Source organism: Somniosus microcephalus, chromosome 28 (genome assembly GCF_052327205.1).
Source record: "Somniosus microcephalus isolate GS21.2 chromosome 28, FLI_Smic_1.0, whole genome shotgun sequence".
NCBI lineage: Eukaryota > Metazoa > Chordata > Chondrichthyes > Squaliformes > Somniosidae > Somniosus > Somniosus microcephalus.
Genome location: NC_141014.1, coordinates 41,827,270 through 41,841,724, shown reverse-complemented (window position 1 = coordinate 41,841,724; position 14,455 = coordinate 41,827,270). Strand labels below are relative to the sequence as shown.

The 14,455-nt window shown below is 51.2% G+C and overlaps 1 protein-coding gene across 1 annotated transcript in view; it reads right to left on the bottom strand.

Annotated features, from left to right (window-relative positions):
* LOC147099662 (uncharacterized) overlaps positions 1-14,455 on the bottom strand; it is a 173,880-nt gene that overhangs the window by 8,751 nt on the left and 150,674 nt on the right. The window contains exons 60-70 of the mRNA XM_085969217.1: positions 12,879-12,914; positions 12,134-12,190; positions 9,495-9,530; positions 9,313-9,348; positions 8,371-8,427; positions 5,731-5,766; positions 5,549-5,584; positions 4,784-4,840; positions 3,833-3,868; positions 3,652-3,687; positions 629-704 (exon numbers count right to left, since the gene is read on the bottom strand). Coding sequence (XP_085825343.1) covers positions 629-704; positions 3,652-3,687; positions 3,833-3,868; positions 4,784-4,840; positions 5,549-5,584; positions 5,731-5,766; positions 8,371-8,427; positions 9,313-9,348; positions 9,495-9,530; positions 12,134-12,190; positions 12,879-12,914 — 499 coding nt within the window. The remainder of the gene's footprint in view (positions 1-628; positions 705-3,651; positions 3,688-3,832; positions 3,869-4,783; positions 4,841-5,548; positions 5,585-5,730; positions 5,767-8,370; positions 8,428-9,312; positions 9,349-9,494; positions 9,531-12,133; positions 12,191-12,878; positions 12,915-14,455) is intronic.

Here is a 14,455-nt window from a genome sequence, read left to right as displayed (position 1 = left end):
AGAAACAAACACCTCAAATACAACAACTGCAAACATGCAGTCTCCAGAGCCAAACACGACAGCACCGGCAACAAGAAAAGAACACACCAAAACACCGCAGAAAGGAATAGTTACAGCCAAGTCCACAAGATGGAGGAGTAACATACAACCACCTGAGCGGTATCACGAATAATTATAAAGACAATTATAATTCGCACAGAACAGTAAAACAACATGGACAAATATCTGTATATAAATTGAGCAAAGAAAGCTCACGTTCTGTATTTTGTTAACGTTATTCAACTGGAAACATTGTAAAGTAGAAAATTGATGTAATTAGTTTTGTTGGGAAAGAGGGATGTTACATAGTTATGTTGGGACTACATTGTACAAGTGTACTAACACTCAAATCAAGTGTAGCAGCACTACGATGCTGGGAAAGTAGTGCGCAGACGCCGCACAGGCACTTGGAAAATATCACCCCGCACCATGCGGCAGGCAGCCATTACAACACAAATAAAACAGTAGTTATAATTACAAACTACCGAGTCCAGAGTCGTCTTTACAAAGCACTACGAGCGCTAGAAGACATAACAGCCGGTCATTGTAAACAAGGTTCAACACAAGAGGCAAGAACGAAATGACTGACCTTTCGTAGTATTCGCGAATTGATCTCCTGGGCCTCTTCACAACAGAGTTGGCTTTCTGCTCCTCAAGGAAGGGACCTGAACAAACAATATGAATAATTACAGGACGATGAGGAAAATATAATTCCTGTAGGAGACCAGAGAGAGTCAGAATGTTATTCTACTGAAGGGTTCCATCGTCAAACCCCATCCTCCCCTCACCCGATTCCTCACATTCTTTCTTCAATGATATATAAATAAAATCTGTATTTTTTAGTCTTTTTAAAATAAGTGAAGTTGGCAAACCTTTCTCGTTGCTGCGATTAATTTCTAATGATGAAACTAGAAAAGAAAGTCCACATTTACCTCGCGAGAAACCTGATGCTGTTGGAGTAACAGTGAGGGGGGGGGGGGGCAGAGTGTGTGCTGGGAGAGTGGGGAGTGTGTGCCGGGGGGAGTGTGTGCAAGGGGGGGGGGGGAAAGAGTGTGTGCGCGGGGGGGGGGGGGGGGGGAGTGCGCGGGGGGGGTGGGAGTGCGCGCGGGGGGGGGTGGTGGGAGTGCGCGCGGGGGGGGGTGGGAGTGCGCGCGGGGGGGGTGGGAGTGCGCGCGGGGGGGGGTGGGAGTGCGCGCGGGGGGGGTGGGAGTGCGCGCGGGGGGGGTGGGAGTGCGCGCGGGGGGGGGGGTGGGAGTGCGCGCGGAGGGGGGGTGGGAGTGCGCGCGGGGGGGGGTGGGAGTGCGCGCGGAGGGGGGGTGGGAAGTGCGCGCGGAGGGGGGGTGGGAGTGCGCGCGGGGGGGGTGGGAGTGTGCGCGGGGGGGGGGGGGGGGGGGAGTGTGCGCGGGGGGGGGGGGGGGGGGGGAGTGTGCGCGGGGGGGGGGGGGTGGGAGTGTGCGCGGGGGGGGGGGTGGGAGTGGTGCGCGGGGGGGGGGTGGGAGTGCGCGCGGGGGGGGAGTGCGCGCGGGGGGGGGTGAGGGGAGTGCGGGTTGGGGGGGGGCGGCTGGTGGAGTGTGCCGGGCAGAGGGTTACCGGCACTGATTTGCACCGAACCCTCTGCACTACCTGACATTGGGCCCATGGTTTGGTGATTAATTTATCCTGTCGGTGCCAGACTATCCCTGGCTTCAGTGATCCCTCCTTCCTTCCCCAGTCATTAAACAAGACTCCCTCCTTGTTGACATTCCTCCCTTCACTGATTTTACATCTTCAAAGGTAGTCGTGTCGGCAACAGCTGGGAGCCAGATGTTGGCTCCCGGACCAGGACCAGACGCCGTTAAGCTCAGAGCCGTCAGGATTTCAGCCCCAAATAGGATTTGTTTAACAATCCAATGATTAAATAAATATTCTACAGGCTCAAACCTTCCTCCGAACATTCAGAGTTAGAAAGGCGCAGCACCCCATGGTTGAATACCCTCCCAGGAAGTCCCAGCCCCAGTCTGTGCTGCTCTCAGCGGGGCTGTTAGTTTGCCTCAGTGCCCGTGGCCTGGCAGAATCCCTCGGCCAAGGTTCCTGTTCCTGGTCATAGGGGTTCTTTGGCCCAGTGATTTCCAGCTGAGCTATTCGACTTTAGGATGGCGATTACAGAAGCGATCCAGGCAAAATTGGATAGGAGATAGAAATAGGAATGTTGCGATTGGAAGGGAAGTTGACGGAAAGTGGAATGAGTTACCACGGAAGGAATTTGCAACAGATGAAATTAATGGGGTTTAGAGAGAAGGGATTGAGGGCTAGGGTGAGAACAGGAGTTGGGGTTGATTTGTGAAAAGTGACGGACCTGTTGGCTCCAGTGGCCATTCCTGTACTCAAAACCCTTCTATTTTTAGTCTAAGGGGTGTTAAAGACACTGATGGTTGTCTTCTAGCGTTGTGTTGGAGTTTTTGCTGGGACTGGGTGAAGCGGGTGTTGGAGTTCCTGCTGGGACACCGGGTGAAGCATGTGTTGGAGTTCCTGCTGGGACACCGGGTGAAGCGTGTGTTGGAGTTCCTGCTGGGACACTGGGTGAAGCGTGTGTTGGAGTTCCTGCTGGGACACTGGGTGAAGTGCAGATGGGACTCTCCATCTGTCTGGGGCGGGGGCGGGGGCGGGGTGCAAGATTATATTTGAAAATAACATAGCGCTGGAACATTCCACGCTGCCACATTGCGAGCTCTCCCAGGTCATGTGAACCCGAGCTTTGGTCAATCCAGAATCCTGGACTGGACCCAGAGTGACCGTCCGGCTCTGCACTGGGAGTGGATTGGGATCAAGTAGCGGAAAGCTGCTGACTCTATTCAGACAGCACGTGCTCCAGTGATATTGCGGTATCTGTGGGTCAGGGCGTGCGAGCTGCATTCAGGAGCCTCCTGCAGCAACAATAACAATAACTTGTATTTATGTAGCGCCTTTAACGTAGTAAAACATCCCAAGGAGCTTCACAGGAACAATTATTACACAAGAAAAGTGAGGCTGAGCCAAAGGAGGAGATATTAGGACAGGTGACCAAAAGCTTGGTCAAAGAGGTCGGTTTTAAGGAGCGTCTTAAAGGAGGAGAGCGAGGCGGAGAGGTTTAGGGAGGGAATTCCAGAGCTCAGGGCCCAGGCGGCTGAAGGCACAGCGACCAATGGTGGGGCGAAGGGAGTTGGGGAGCTCAAGAGGCCAGAATTGGAGGAGTGCAGAGTTGTGTGAACAGAGCAGGCTGAGGGCAGCAGTAACAGTAACCCTAGACCGACAGTGAAGGTTCATCTTCAACACCTGAATGCTGCCATGGTGCCAAGCTGTCCGAGGGATCACTGCCCGGGGGTGAGACTGTCCTGATCCACAGCACAGGATCCGGTCCCCCCGAGGGATCACTGCCCGGGGGTGAGACTGTCCTGAACCCGCACTCTCTGCCCTCCCGGCTCCTCAGATACAGGAACAGTGAGCCCAGCACTGACTCCGAGCTCTGAGCTTTGGGTTTCCATCCAAGGCCAATGGACCAAAACCACTGCCCAGAGTCATTAGTACAATCGCCATTAGATTATTTAATAATGATTGTTAGAAATAGCGACATATTAAAATAATGAATATAGATACCTCGAGCCTCAGAGTGACTCGCTTTTTCTAAAGAATCTGGAATAGAAAGAAGAGAATTTCAGTTCACAAATCACAGGAAAGTCTCTGTCCAGTTATCAGAATAGTTTAAAACTCTCCCCCCCGTTTTAATGACCTTTAAATGTGTAACCGTGATGTCTTGTTCAAAGATCAGGATAAATACCTTTAGTATCGGGCCCACTCTCATTCTCTGCTGAGTCTGAAACAGAAGGAACAGAATTTCAGTTTCCAGACCACATAGAAACTAGGAGTCGGCCATTCAGCCCTGCTCCGCCATTCAACGAAATCATGGCTGATCATCCAAACACTAGCACCCGGTCCCTACACCGACAGCCATCCCACCCAAGCCCTACCCTCGTAACCAATCCCCCCTAACACTTAGGGTCAATTTTTTTTTTTTTTTTTAATTTTTTTTTTTTATCATGGCCAATCAACCTAACCCGCACATCTTTGGACTGTGGGAGGAAACCGGAGGAAACCCACGGAGAATGTGCAAACTCCACACAGACAGTCACCCGAGGCCGGATTTGAACCCGGGTCCCTGGCGCTGTGAGGCAACAGTGCAAACCACTATGCCACCGTGCTGCCCATGTTCAGTTATCCGAATGGTTTCCAATGATCCCACTCCCACTGCAACACCCACACACTCACCACTTGGGCAGGAGACATCTCCAGAGATATTACACATCATTTAATAAAAAGAGTTTGTTAATCCTCAGCGACCCAGCTCCCACATATCAGCGCAGTCAATAATCCCCAGACACAGAGTCAATAATCCCCAGACACAGAGAGTCAATAATCCCCAGACACAGTCAATAATCCCCAGACACAGAGCGTCAATAATCCCCAGACACAGAGTCAATAATCCCCAGACACAGAGTCAATAATCCCCAGACACAGAGAGTCAATAATCCCCAGACACAGTCAATAATCCCCAGACACAGAGCGTCAATAATCCCCAGACACAGAGTCAATAATCCCCAGACACAGAGTCAATAATCCCCAGACACAGAGCGTCAATAATCCCCAGACACAGAGTCAATAATCCCCAGACACAGAGAGTCAATAATCCCCAGACAGAGTCAATAATCCCCAGACACAGAGAGCTACAAACCATCGTCTGCTCTCGAACCAATCACTTTGCTTTTTCTTCTGACAATTTCATTGGAATCTGAAATGAAAACCGGTTTTTGATTATAACATGGAAAATGAATGTGAAAGGTTCACAATTTAAAAGTGTGTCCCTGTCGCACGCTCCTTTTTGCTCACAGTCACACATTGCACTACCCACTGAACCGATCACCTCCCCACTGTCACCATAAGCTGATCCACAGCACAGGATCCGGTCCCCCCGAGGGATCACTGCCCGGGAGTGAGACTGTCCTGATCCAGCACAGGATCCGGTCCCCCCGAGGGATCACTGCCCGGGGGTGAGACTGTCCTGATCCACAGCACCGGGTCCGGTCCCCCCGAGGGATCACTGCCCAGGGGTGAGACTGTCCTGATCCAGCACAGGATCCGGTCCCCCCGAGGGATCACTGCCCGGGGGTGAGACTGTCCTGATCCAGCACAGGATCCGGTCCCCCCGAGGGATCACTGCCCGGGGGTGAGACTGTCCTGATCCACAGCACAGGATCCGGTCCCCCCGAGGGATCACTGCCCGGGGGTGAGACTGTCCTGAACCCGCACTCTCTGCCCTCCCGGCTCCTCAGATACAGGAACAGTGAGCCCAGCACTGACTCCGAGCTCTGAGCTTTGGGTTTCCATCCAAGGCCAATGGACCAAAACCGCTTCCCAGAGTCATTAGTACAATCGCCATTAGATTATTTAATAATGATTGTTAGAAACAGCGACATATTAAAATAATGAATATAGATACCTCGAGCCTCAGAGTGACTCGCTTTTTCTAAAGAATCTGGAATAGAAAGAAGAGAATTTCAGTTCACAAATCACAGGAAAGTCTCTGTCCAGTTATCAGAATAGATTTAAAACTCTCCCTCCCGTTTTAATGACATTTAAATGTGTAACCGTGAGGTCTTGTTCAAAGATCAGGATAAATACCTTTAGTATCGGGCCCACTCTCATTCTCTGCAGAGTCTGAAACAGAAGGAACAGAATTTCAGTTTCCAGACCACATGTTCAGTTATCCGAATGGTTTCCAATGATCCCACTCCCACTGCAACACCCACACACTCACCACTTGGGCAGGTGACATCTCCAGAGATATTTCACATCATTAAAAAGAGTTTGTTAATCAACAACAACAGCAACTTGTATTTATATAGCGCCTTTAACGTAGTAAAATGTCCCAAGGCGCTTCGCAGGAGTATTAAAGGACAAAAAATTTGAGCCATATAAGGAGATATTATGGCAGGAGCTTGGTCAAAGAGGTAGGTTTTAAGGAGTGTCTTAAAGGAGGAAAGAGAGGTAGCGAGGAGGAGAGGTTTAGGCAGAGAATTCCAGAGCTTAGAGCCGAGGCAACAGAAGGCACGGCCACCAATGGTGGAGTGATTATAATCAGGGATCCTCAAGAGGGCAGAATTAGAGGAGCGCAGATATCTCGGGGGGTTGTGGGGCTGGAGGAGGTTACAGAGATAGGGAGGGGGCGAGGGCCATGGAGGGATTTGAAAACAAGGATGAGAATTTTGAAATCGAGGCGTTGCTTAACCGGGAGCCAATGTAGATCAGCGAGCACAGGGGTGATGGGTGAACGGGACTTGGTGCGAGTTAGGACACGGGCAGCAGAGTTTTGGATGGCCTCAAGTTTACGTAGGGTAGAACGTGGGAGGCCGGCCAGGAGTGTGTTGGGATAGTCGAGTCTGGAGGTAACAAAGGCATGGATGAGGGTTTCAGCAGCGGATGAGCTGAGGCAGGGGCGGAGACGGGCGGCGTTACGGAGGTGGAAGTAGGCGGTTTTAGTTATGGTGGATATGTGGTCGGAAGCTCACTTCTGCTGAAATCTCTTTGTGATTAAATCTCAATTGAAGATGTGGCGGGTTTCAGAGCCTGGTTCAGGCAGATTATCCAACCAGCTCTCTATTGGGACTGGATCAGGATTGGCTCCACCAGGAAGCCCTGAATCCATTCAGAAAGTCCACAGAACAACAACAATTCCCGTATTTAAGGATCTGGAATAAATCCTCGGGTTGTTTCTGTTCCGTTCTCCTAACGGTTTATAAAAGTCTCGCTCCTGTTACAAAGACTGAGGTCCTCCAGCCCTGGGGTAGGAGCTGGGAATATTCTCTTCTAAACTCCGTCCTTAATGGGCTTCAGAGATCAGACCTGACGTTTAGAAGACGTGAAACACTTGATTGGCACCCCAATCCACCACCTTAAACATTCACTCCCTCCACCACCGGCGCACTGTGTCTGCAGTGTGGACCATCTACAAGATGCACTGCAGCAACTCGCCAAGGCTTCTTCGGCAGCACCTCCCAAACCCGCGACCTCTTCCACCTAGAGGGACAAGGGCAGCAGGTGCATGGCGACACCACCACCTCCAAGTTCCCCTCCAAGTCACACACCATCCTGACTTGGAAATATATCGGCCGATCCTTCATCGTCGCTGGGCCAAAATCCTGGAACTCCCTCCCTAACAGCACTGTGGGAGCACCTTCACCACACGGACTGCAGCGGTTCAAGAAGGTGGCTCACCACCATCTTCTCAAGGGCAACTAGGGATGGGCAATAAATGCTGACCTTGCCAGCGACACCCACATCCCAGGAACGAATAAAAAAGAAAAACCAGTCACTGTAACCTCAGCACCCGTGTACCAAGCACCAGGGCTCAGGGTAAACCAGAAATGGCATGTTGGCCTTTATTACAAGGGGGTTGGAGTAGAAGAATAAAGGAGTCTTACTACAATTGTACAGGGCCTTGGTGAGACCACACCTGGAGTACTGGGCACAGTTTTAGTCTCCTTATCTGAGGAAGGATATACTTGCCTTGGAGGCGGTGCAACGAAGGTTCACTAGATTGATTCCTGGGATGAGAGGGCTGTCCTATGAGGAGAGATTGTGTAGAATGGGCCGATACTCTCTGGAGTTTAGAAGAATGAGAGGTGATCTCATTGAAACATACAAGATTCTGAGGGGGATTGACAGGGTAGATGCTGAGAGGTTGTTTCCCCTGGCTGGAGTGTCTAGAACTAGGGGGCACAGTCTCAGGATAAAGGGTCGGCCATTTAAGACTGAGATGAGGAGGAATTTCTTCACTCAGAGGGTTGTGAATCTTTGGAATTCTCTGCCCCAGAGGGCTGTGAATGCTGAGTCTTTGAGTATATTCAAGGCTGAGAGAGATAGATTTTTGGACTCTAGGGGAATCGAGGGATATGGGGATCGGGCGAGAAAGTGGAGTTGAGGTCGAAGGTCAGCCATGATCTCATTGAATGGTGGGCAGGCTCGAGGGGACAAATGGCCGACTCCAGCTCCTAATTCTTTTGTTCTTGTGTACTTACATTCTTCGAAGCAAACTCCAGCCAGTCCTGAGCGAGGACGCAGTGTGCCCTGGTTAGTGTGTTAATACTGAGGCCAATCACAGCGCGGGTTTCAGAGTGAGCGGCTGAGAGGGAGCGGAGCCCGGGCCTCCCCTCAGGGACCCAGCACCCCTATATCAGCGCAGACAATAATCCCCAGACACAGAGAGTCAATAATCCCCAGACACAGAGAGTCAATAATCCCCAGACACAGTGAGCTACGAACCATCGTCTGCTCTCGAACCAATCACTTTGCTTTTTCTTCTGACAATTTCATCGGAATCTGAAATGAAAACCGGTTTTCGATTATAAAATGGAAAATGAATGTGAAAGGTTCACAATTTAAAAGTGTGTCCCTGTTGCACGCTCCTTTTTGCTCACACTCACACATTGCACTACCCACTGAACCGGTCACCTCCCCACTGTCACCATAAGATGATCCACAGCACAGGATCCGGTCCCCCCGAGGGATCACTGCCCGGGGGTGAGACTGTCCTGATCCAGCACAGGATCCGGTCCCCCCGAGGGATCACTGCCCAGGGGGGAGACTGTCCTGATCCAGCACAGGATCCGGTCCCCCCGAGGGATCACTGCCCGGGGGGGGAGACTGTCCTGATCCACAGCACAGGATCCGGTCCCCCCGAGGGATCACTGCCCGGGGGTGAGACTGTCCTGATCCAGCACAGGATCCGGTCCCCCCGAGGGATCACTGCCCGGGGGTGAGACTGTCCTGATCCAGCACAGGATCCGGTCCCCCCGAGGGATCACTGCCCGGGGGTGAGACTGTCCTGATCCACAGCACAGGATCCGGTCCCCCCGAGGGATCACTGCCCCGGGGTGAGACTGTCTTGATCCACAGCACAGGATCCGGTCCCCCCGAGGGATCACTGCCCGGGGGTGAGACTGTCCTGATCCAGCACAGGATCCGGTCCCCCCGAGGGATCACTGCCCGGGGGTGAGACTGTCCTGAACCCGCACTCTCTGCCCTCCCGGCTCCTCAGATACAGGAACAGTGAGCCCAGCACTGACTCCGAGCTCTGAGCTTTGGGTTTCCATCCAAGGCCAATGGACCAAAACCGCTTCCCAGAGTCATTAGTACAATCGCCATTAGATTATTTAATAATGATTGTTAGAAACAGCGACATATTAAAATAATGAATATAGATACCTCGAGCCTCAGAGTGACTCGCTTTTTCTACAGAATCTGGAATAGAAAGAAGAGAATTTCAGTTCACAAATCACAGGAAAGTCTCTGTCCAGTTATCAGAATAGATTTTAAACTCTCCCTCCCGTTTTAATGACATTTAAATGTGTAACCGTGAGGTCTTGTTCAAAGATCAGGATAAATACCTTTAGCATCGGGCCCACTCTCATTCTCTGCAGAGTCTGAAACAGAAGGAACAGAATTTCAGTTTCCAGACCACATGTTCAGTTATCCGAATGGTTTCCAATGATCCCACTCCCACTGCAACACCCACACACTCACCACTTGGGCAGGTGACATCTCCAGAGATATTTCACATCATTAAAAAGAGTTTGTTAATCAACAACAACAGCAACTTGTATTTATATAGCGCCTTTAACGTAGTAAAATGTCCCAAGGCGCTTCGCAGGAGTATTAAAGGACAAAAAATTTGAGCCATATAAGGAGATATTATGGCAGGAGCTTGGTCAAAGAGGTAGGTTTTAAGGAGTGTCTTAAAGGAGGAAAGAGAGGTAGCGAGGAGGAGAGGTTTAGGCAGAGAATTCCAGAGCTTAGAGCCGAGGCAACAGAAGGCACGGCCACCAATGGTGGAGTGATTATAATCAGGGATCCTCAAGAGGGCAGAATTAGAGGAGCGCAGATATCTCGGGGGGTTGTGGGGCTGGAGGAGGTTACAGAGATAGGGAGGGGGCGAGGGCCATGGAGGGATTTGAAAACAAGGATGAGAATTTTGAAATCGAGGCGTTGCTTAACCGGGAGCCAATGTAGATCAGCGAGCACAGGGGTGATGGGTGAACGGGACTTGGTGCGAGTTAGGACACGGGCAGCAGAGTTTTGGATGGCCTCAAGTTTACGTAGGGTAGAACGTGGGAGGCTGGCCAGGAGTGTGTTGGGATAGTCGAGTCTGGAGGTAACAAAGGCATGGATGAGGGTTTCAGCAGCGGATGAGCTGAGGCAGGGGCGGAGACGGGCGGCGTTACGGAGGTGGAAGTAGGCGGTTTTAGTTATGGTGGATATGTGGTCGGAAGCTCACTTCTGCTGAAATCTCTTTGTGATTAAATCTCAATTGAAGATGTGGCGGGTTTCAGAGCCTGGTTCAGGCAGATTATCCAACCAGCTCTCTATTGGGACTGGATCAGGATTGGCTCCACCAGGAAGCCCTGAATCCATTCAGAAAGTCCACAGAACAACAACAATTCCCGTATTTAAGGATCTGGAATAAATCCTCGGGTTGTTTCTGTTCCGTTCTCCTAACGGTTTATAAAAGTCTCGCTCCTGTTACAAAGACTGAGGTCCTCCAGCCCTGGGGTAGGAGCTGGGAATATTCTCTTCTAAACTCCGTCCTTAATGGGCTTCAGAGATCAGACCTGACGTTTAGAAGACGTGAAACACTTGATTGGCACCCAATCCACCACCTTAAACATTCACTCCCTCCACCACCGGCGCACCGTGGCTGCAGTGTGCACCATCTACAAGATGCACTGCAGCAACTCGCCAAGGCTTCTTCGGCAGCACCTCCCAAACCCACGACCTCTTCCACCTAGAAGGACAAGGGCAGCAGGTGCATGGGAACACCACCACCTCCAAGTTCCCCTCCAAGTCACACACCATCCTGACTTGGAAATATATCAGCCGATCCTTCATCGTCGCTGGGCCAAAATCCTGGAACTCCCTCCCTAACAGCACTGTGGGAGCACCTTCACCACACGGACTGCAGCGGTTCAAGAAGGTGGCTCACCACCATCTTCTCAAGGGCAACTAGGGATGGGCAATAAATGCTGGCCTTGCCAGCGACACCCACATCCCAGGAACGAATAAAAAAGAAAAACCAGTCACTGTAACCTCAGCACCCGTGTACCAAGCACCAGGGCTCAGGGTAAACCAGAAATGGCATGTTGGCCTTTATTACAAGGGGGTTGGAGTAGAAGAATAAAGGAGTCTTACTACAATTGTACAGGGCCTTGGTGAGACCACACCTGGAGTACTGTGCACAGTTTTAGTCTCCTTATCTGAGGAAGGATATACTTGCCTTGGAGGCGGTGCAACGAAGGTTCACTAGATTGATTCCTGGGATGAGAGGGCTGTCCTATGAGGAGAGATTGTGTAGAATGGGCCGATACTCTCTGGAGCTTAGACGAATGAGAGGTGACCTCATTGAAACATACAAGATTCTGAGGGGGATTGACAGGGTAGATGCTGAGAGGTTGTTTCCCCTGGCTGGAGTGTCTAGAACTAGGGGGCATCGTCTCAGGATAAAGGGTCGGCCATTTAAGACTGAGATGAGGAGGAATTTCTTCACTCAGAGGGTTGTGAATCTTTGGAATTCTCTGCCCCAGAGGGCTGTGAATGCTGAGTCTTTGAGTATATTCAAGGCTGAGAGAGATAGATTTTTGGACTCTAGGGGAATCGAGGGATATGGGGATCGGGCGAGAAAGTGGAGTTGAGGTCGAAGGTCAGCCATGATCTCATTGAATGGTGGGCAGGCTCGAGGGGACAAATGGCCGACTCCAGCTCCTAATTCTTTTGTTCTTGTGTACTTACATTCTTCGAAGCAAACTCCAGCCAGTCCTGAGCGAGGACGCAGTGTGCCCTGGTTAGTGTGTTAATACTGAGGCCAATCACAGCGCGGGTTTCAGAGTGAGCGGCTGAGAGGGAGCGGAGCCCGGGCCTCCCCTCAGGGACCCAGCACCCCTATATCAGCGCAGACAATAATCCCCAGACACAGAGAGTCAATAATCCCCAGACACAGAGAGTCAATAATCCCCAGACACAGTGAGCTACAAACCATCGTCTGCTCTCGAACCAATCACTTTGCTTTTTCTTCTGACAATTTCATCGGAATCTGAAATGAAAACCGTTTTTCGATTATAAAATGGAAAATGAATGTGAAAGGTTCACAATTTAAAAGTGTGTCCCTGTTGCACGCTCCTTTTTGCTCACACTCACACATTGCACTACCCACTGAACAGGTCACCTCCCCACTGTCACCATAAGCTGATCCACAGCACAGGATCCAGTCTCCCCGAGGGATCACTGCCCGGGGGTGAGACTGTCCTGATCCACAGCACAGGATCCGGTCCCCCCGAGGGATCACTGCCCGGGGGGGGTGAGACTGTCCTGATCCAGCACAGGATCCGGTCCCCCCGAGGGATCACTGCCCGGGGGTGAGACTGTCCTGATCCACAGCACAGGATCCGGTCCCCCCGAGGGATCACTGCCCGGGGGTGAGACTGTCCTGATCCACAGCACAGGATCCGGTCCCCCCGAGGGATCACTGCCCGGGGGTGAGACTGTCCTGATCCAGCACAGGATCCGGTCCCCCCGAGGGATCACTGCCCGGGGGTGAGACTGTCCTGATCCAGCACAGGTTCCAGTCCCCCCGAGGGATCACTGCCCGGGGGTGAGAACTCCCTGCGCAAAATAATTTCTCCTCCTCTCCCCTCTGGTTCTATTGTCAAACACTTTAAATTTGTGTCCTCTGGTTATGAGTGTTAGAAACAGCGACATATTAAAATAATGAATATAGATACCTCGAGCCTCAGAGTGACTCTCTTTTTCTAAAGAATCTGGAATAGAAAGAAGAGAATTTCAGTTCACAAATCACAGGAAAGTCTCTGTCCAGTTATCAGAAGAAAGACTTGCATTTCTATAGCGCCTTCCATGACCACTGCATGTCCCAAAGCGCTTTGCAGCCATAGAGTCATCGAGTTATATAGCACAGAAAGAGGCCCTTCGGCCCATCGTGTCTGCGCCGTCCATCAAGCCCTGTCTATTCTAATCCCATTTTCCAGCATTTGGTCCGTAGCCTTGTATGCTATGGCGTTTCAAGTGCTCATCCAAATGCTTCTTGAATGTTGTGAGGGTTCCTGCCTCTGCCACCCTTTCAGGCAGTGAGTTCCAGATTCCAACCACCCTCTGGGTGAAAAAGTTCTTCCTCAAATCCCCTCTAAACCTCCTGCCCCTTACCTTGAATCTATGCCCCCTTGTTATTGACCCCTCTACTAAGGGAAAAAGTTCCTTTCTATCTACCCTATCTATGCCCCTCATAATTTTGTACACCTCAATCAGGTCCCCCCTCAGCCTTCTCTGCTCCAAGGAAAAGAACCCCAGCCTGTCCAGTCTCTCTTCATAGCTGAAGCGCTCCAGCCCAGGTAACATCCTGGTGAATCTCCTCTGCACCCTCTCCAAAGCAATCACATCCTTTCTATAGTGTGGCGACCAGAACTGCACACAGTATTCCAGCTGTGGCCTAACCAGCGTTTTGTACAGCTCCATCATAACCTCCCTGCTCTTATATTCTATGCCTCGGCTAATGAAGGCAAGTATCCCATATGCCTTTTTAACCGCCTTATCCGCCTGTTCTGCTGCCTTCAGGGATCTATGTACATGCACACCAAGGTCCCTCTGATCCTCTGTCTTTCCTAGGGTCTTACCATTCATTGTGTATTCCCTTGCCTTGTTAGTCCGTCCAAAATGCATCACCTCACACTTTTCAGGGTTAAATTCCATTTGCCACTGTTCCGCCCATCTGACCAACCCATCTATATCATCCTGCAGACTGAGGCTACCCTCCTCGCTATTTACCACCCCACCAATTTTCGTGTCATCTGCGAACTTACTGATCATACCTTTTACATTCACATCCAAATCATTAATGTAGACCACAAACAGCAAGGGACCCAGCACCGATCCCTGCAGTACACCACTGAACACAGGCTTCCAGTCACAAAAACAACCTTTGACCATCACCCTCTGCCTTCTGCCACTAAGCCAGTTTTGGATCCAATGTGCCAAGGCACCCTGGATCCCATGGGCTCTTACCTTCTTGACTAGTCTCCTATGCGGGACTTTATCGAAAGCCTTACTGAAATCCATGTATACCACATCCACTGCACTACCCTCATCCACACACCTAGTCACCCCCTCGAAAAATTCAATCAAATTGGTCAGACATGATCCTCCCTTGACAAAGCCATGCTGACTATCCCTGATTAATCCTTGCCTCTTCAAGTGGAGACTAAGGCCTAGAAATTCAGTTGGTTGCGCCAGCCGGTAGCGCCTTAGGAGGAGGAGATGTTGGGCGCTAGGTGGCTAGCGGCCGGGCGCA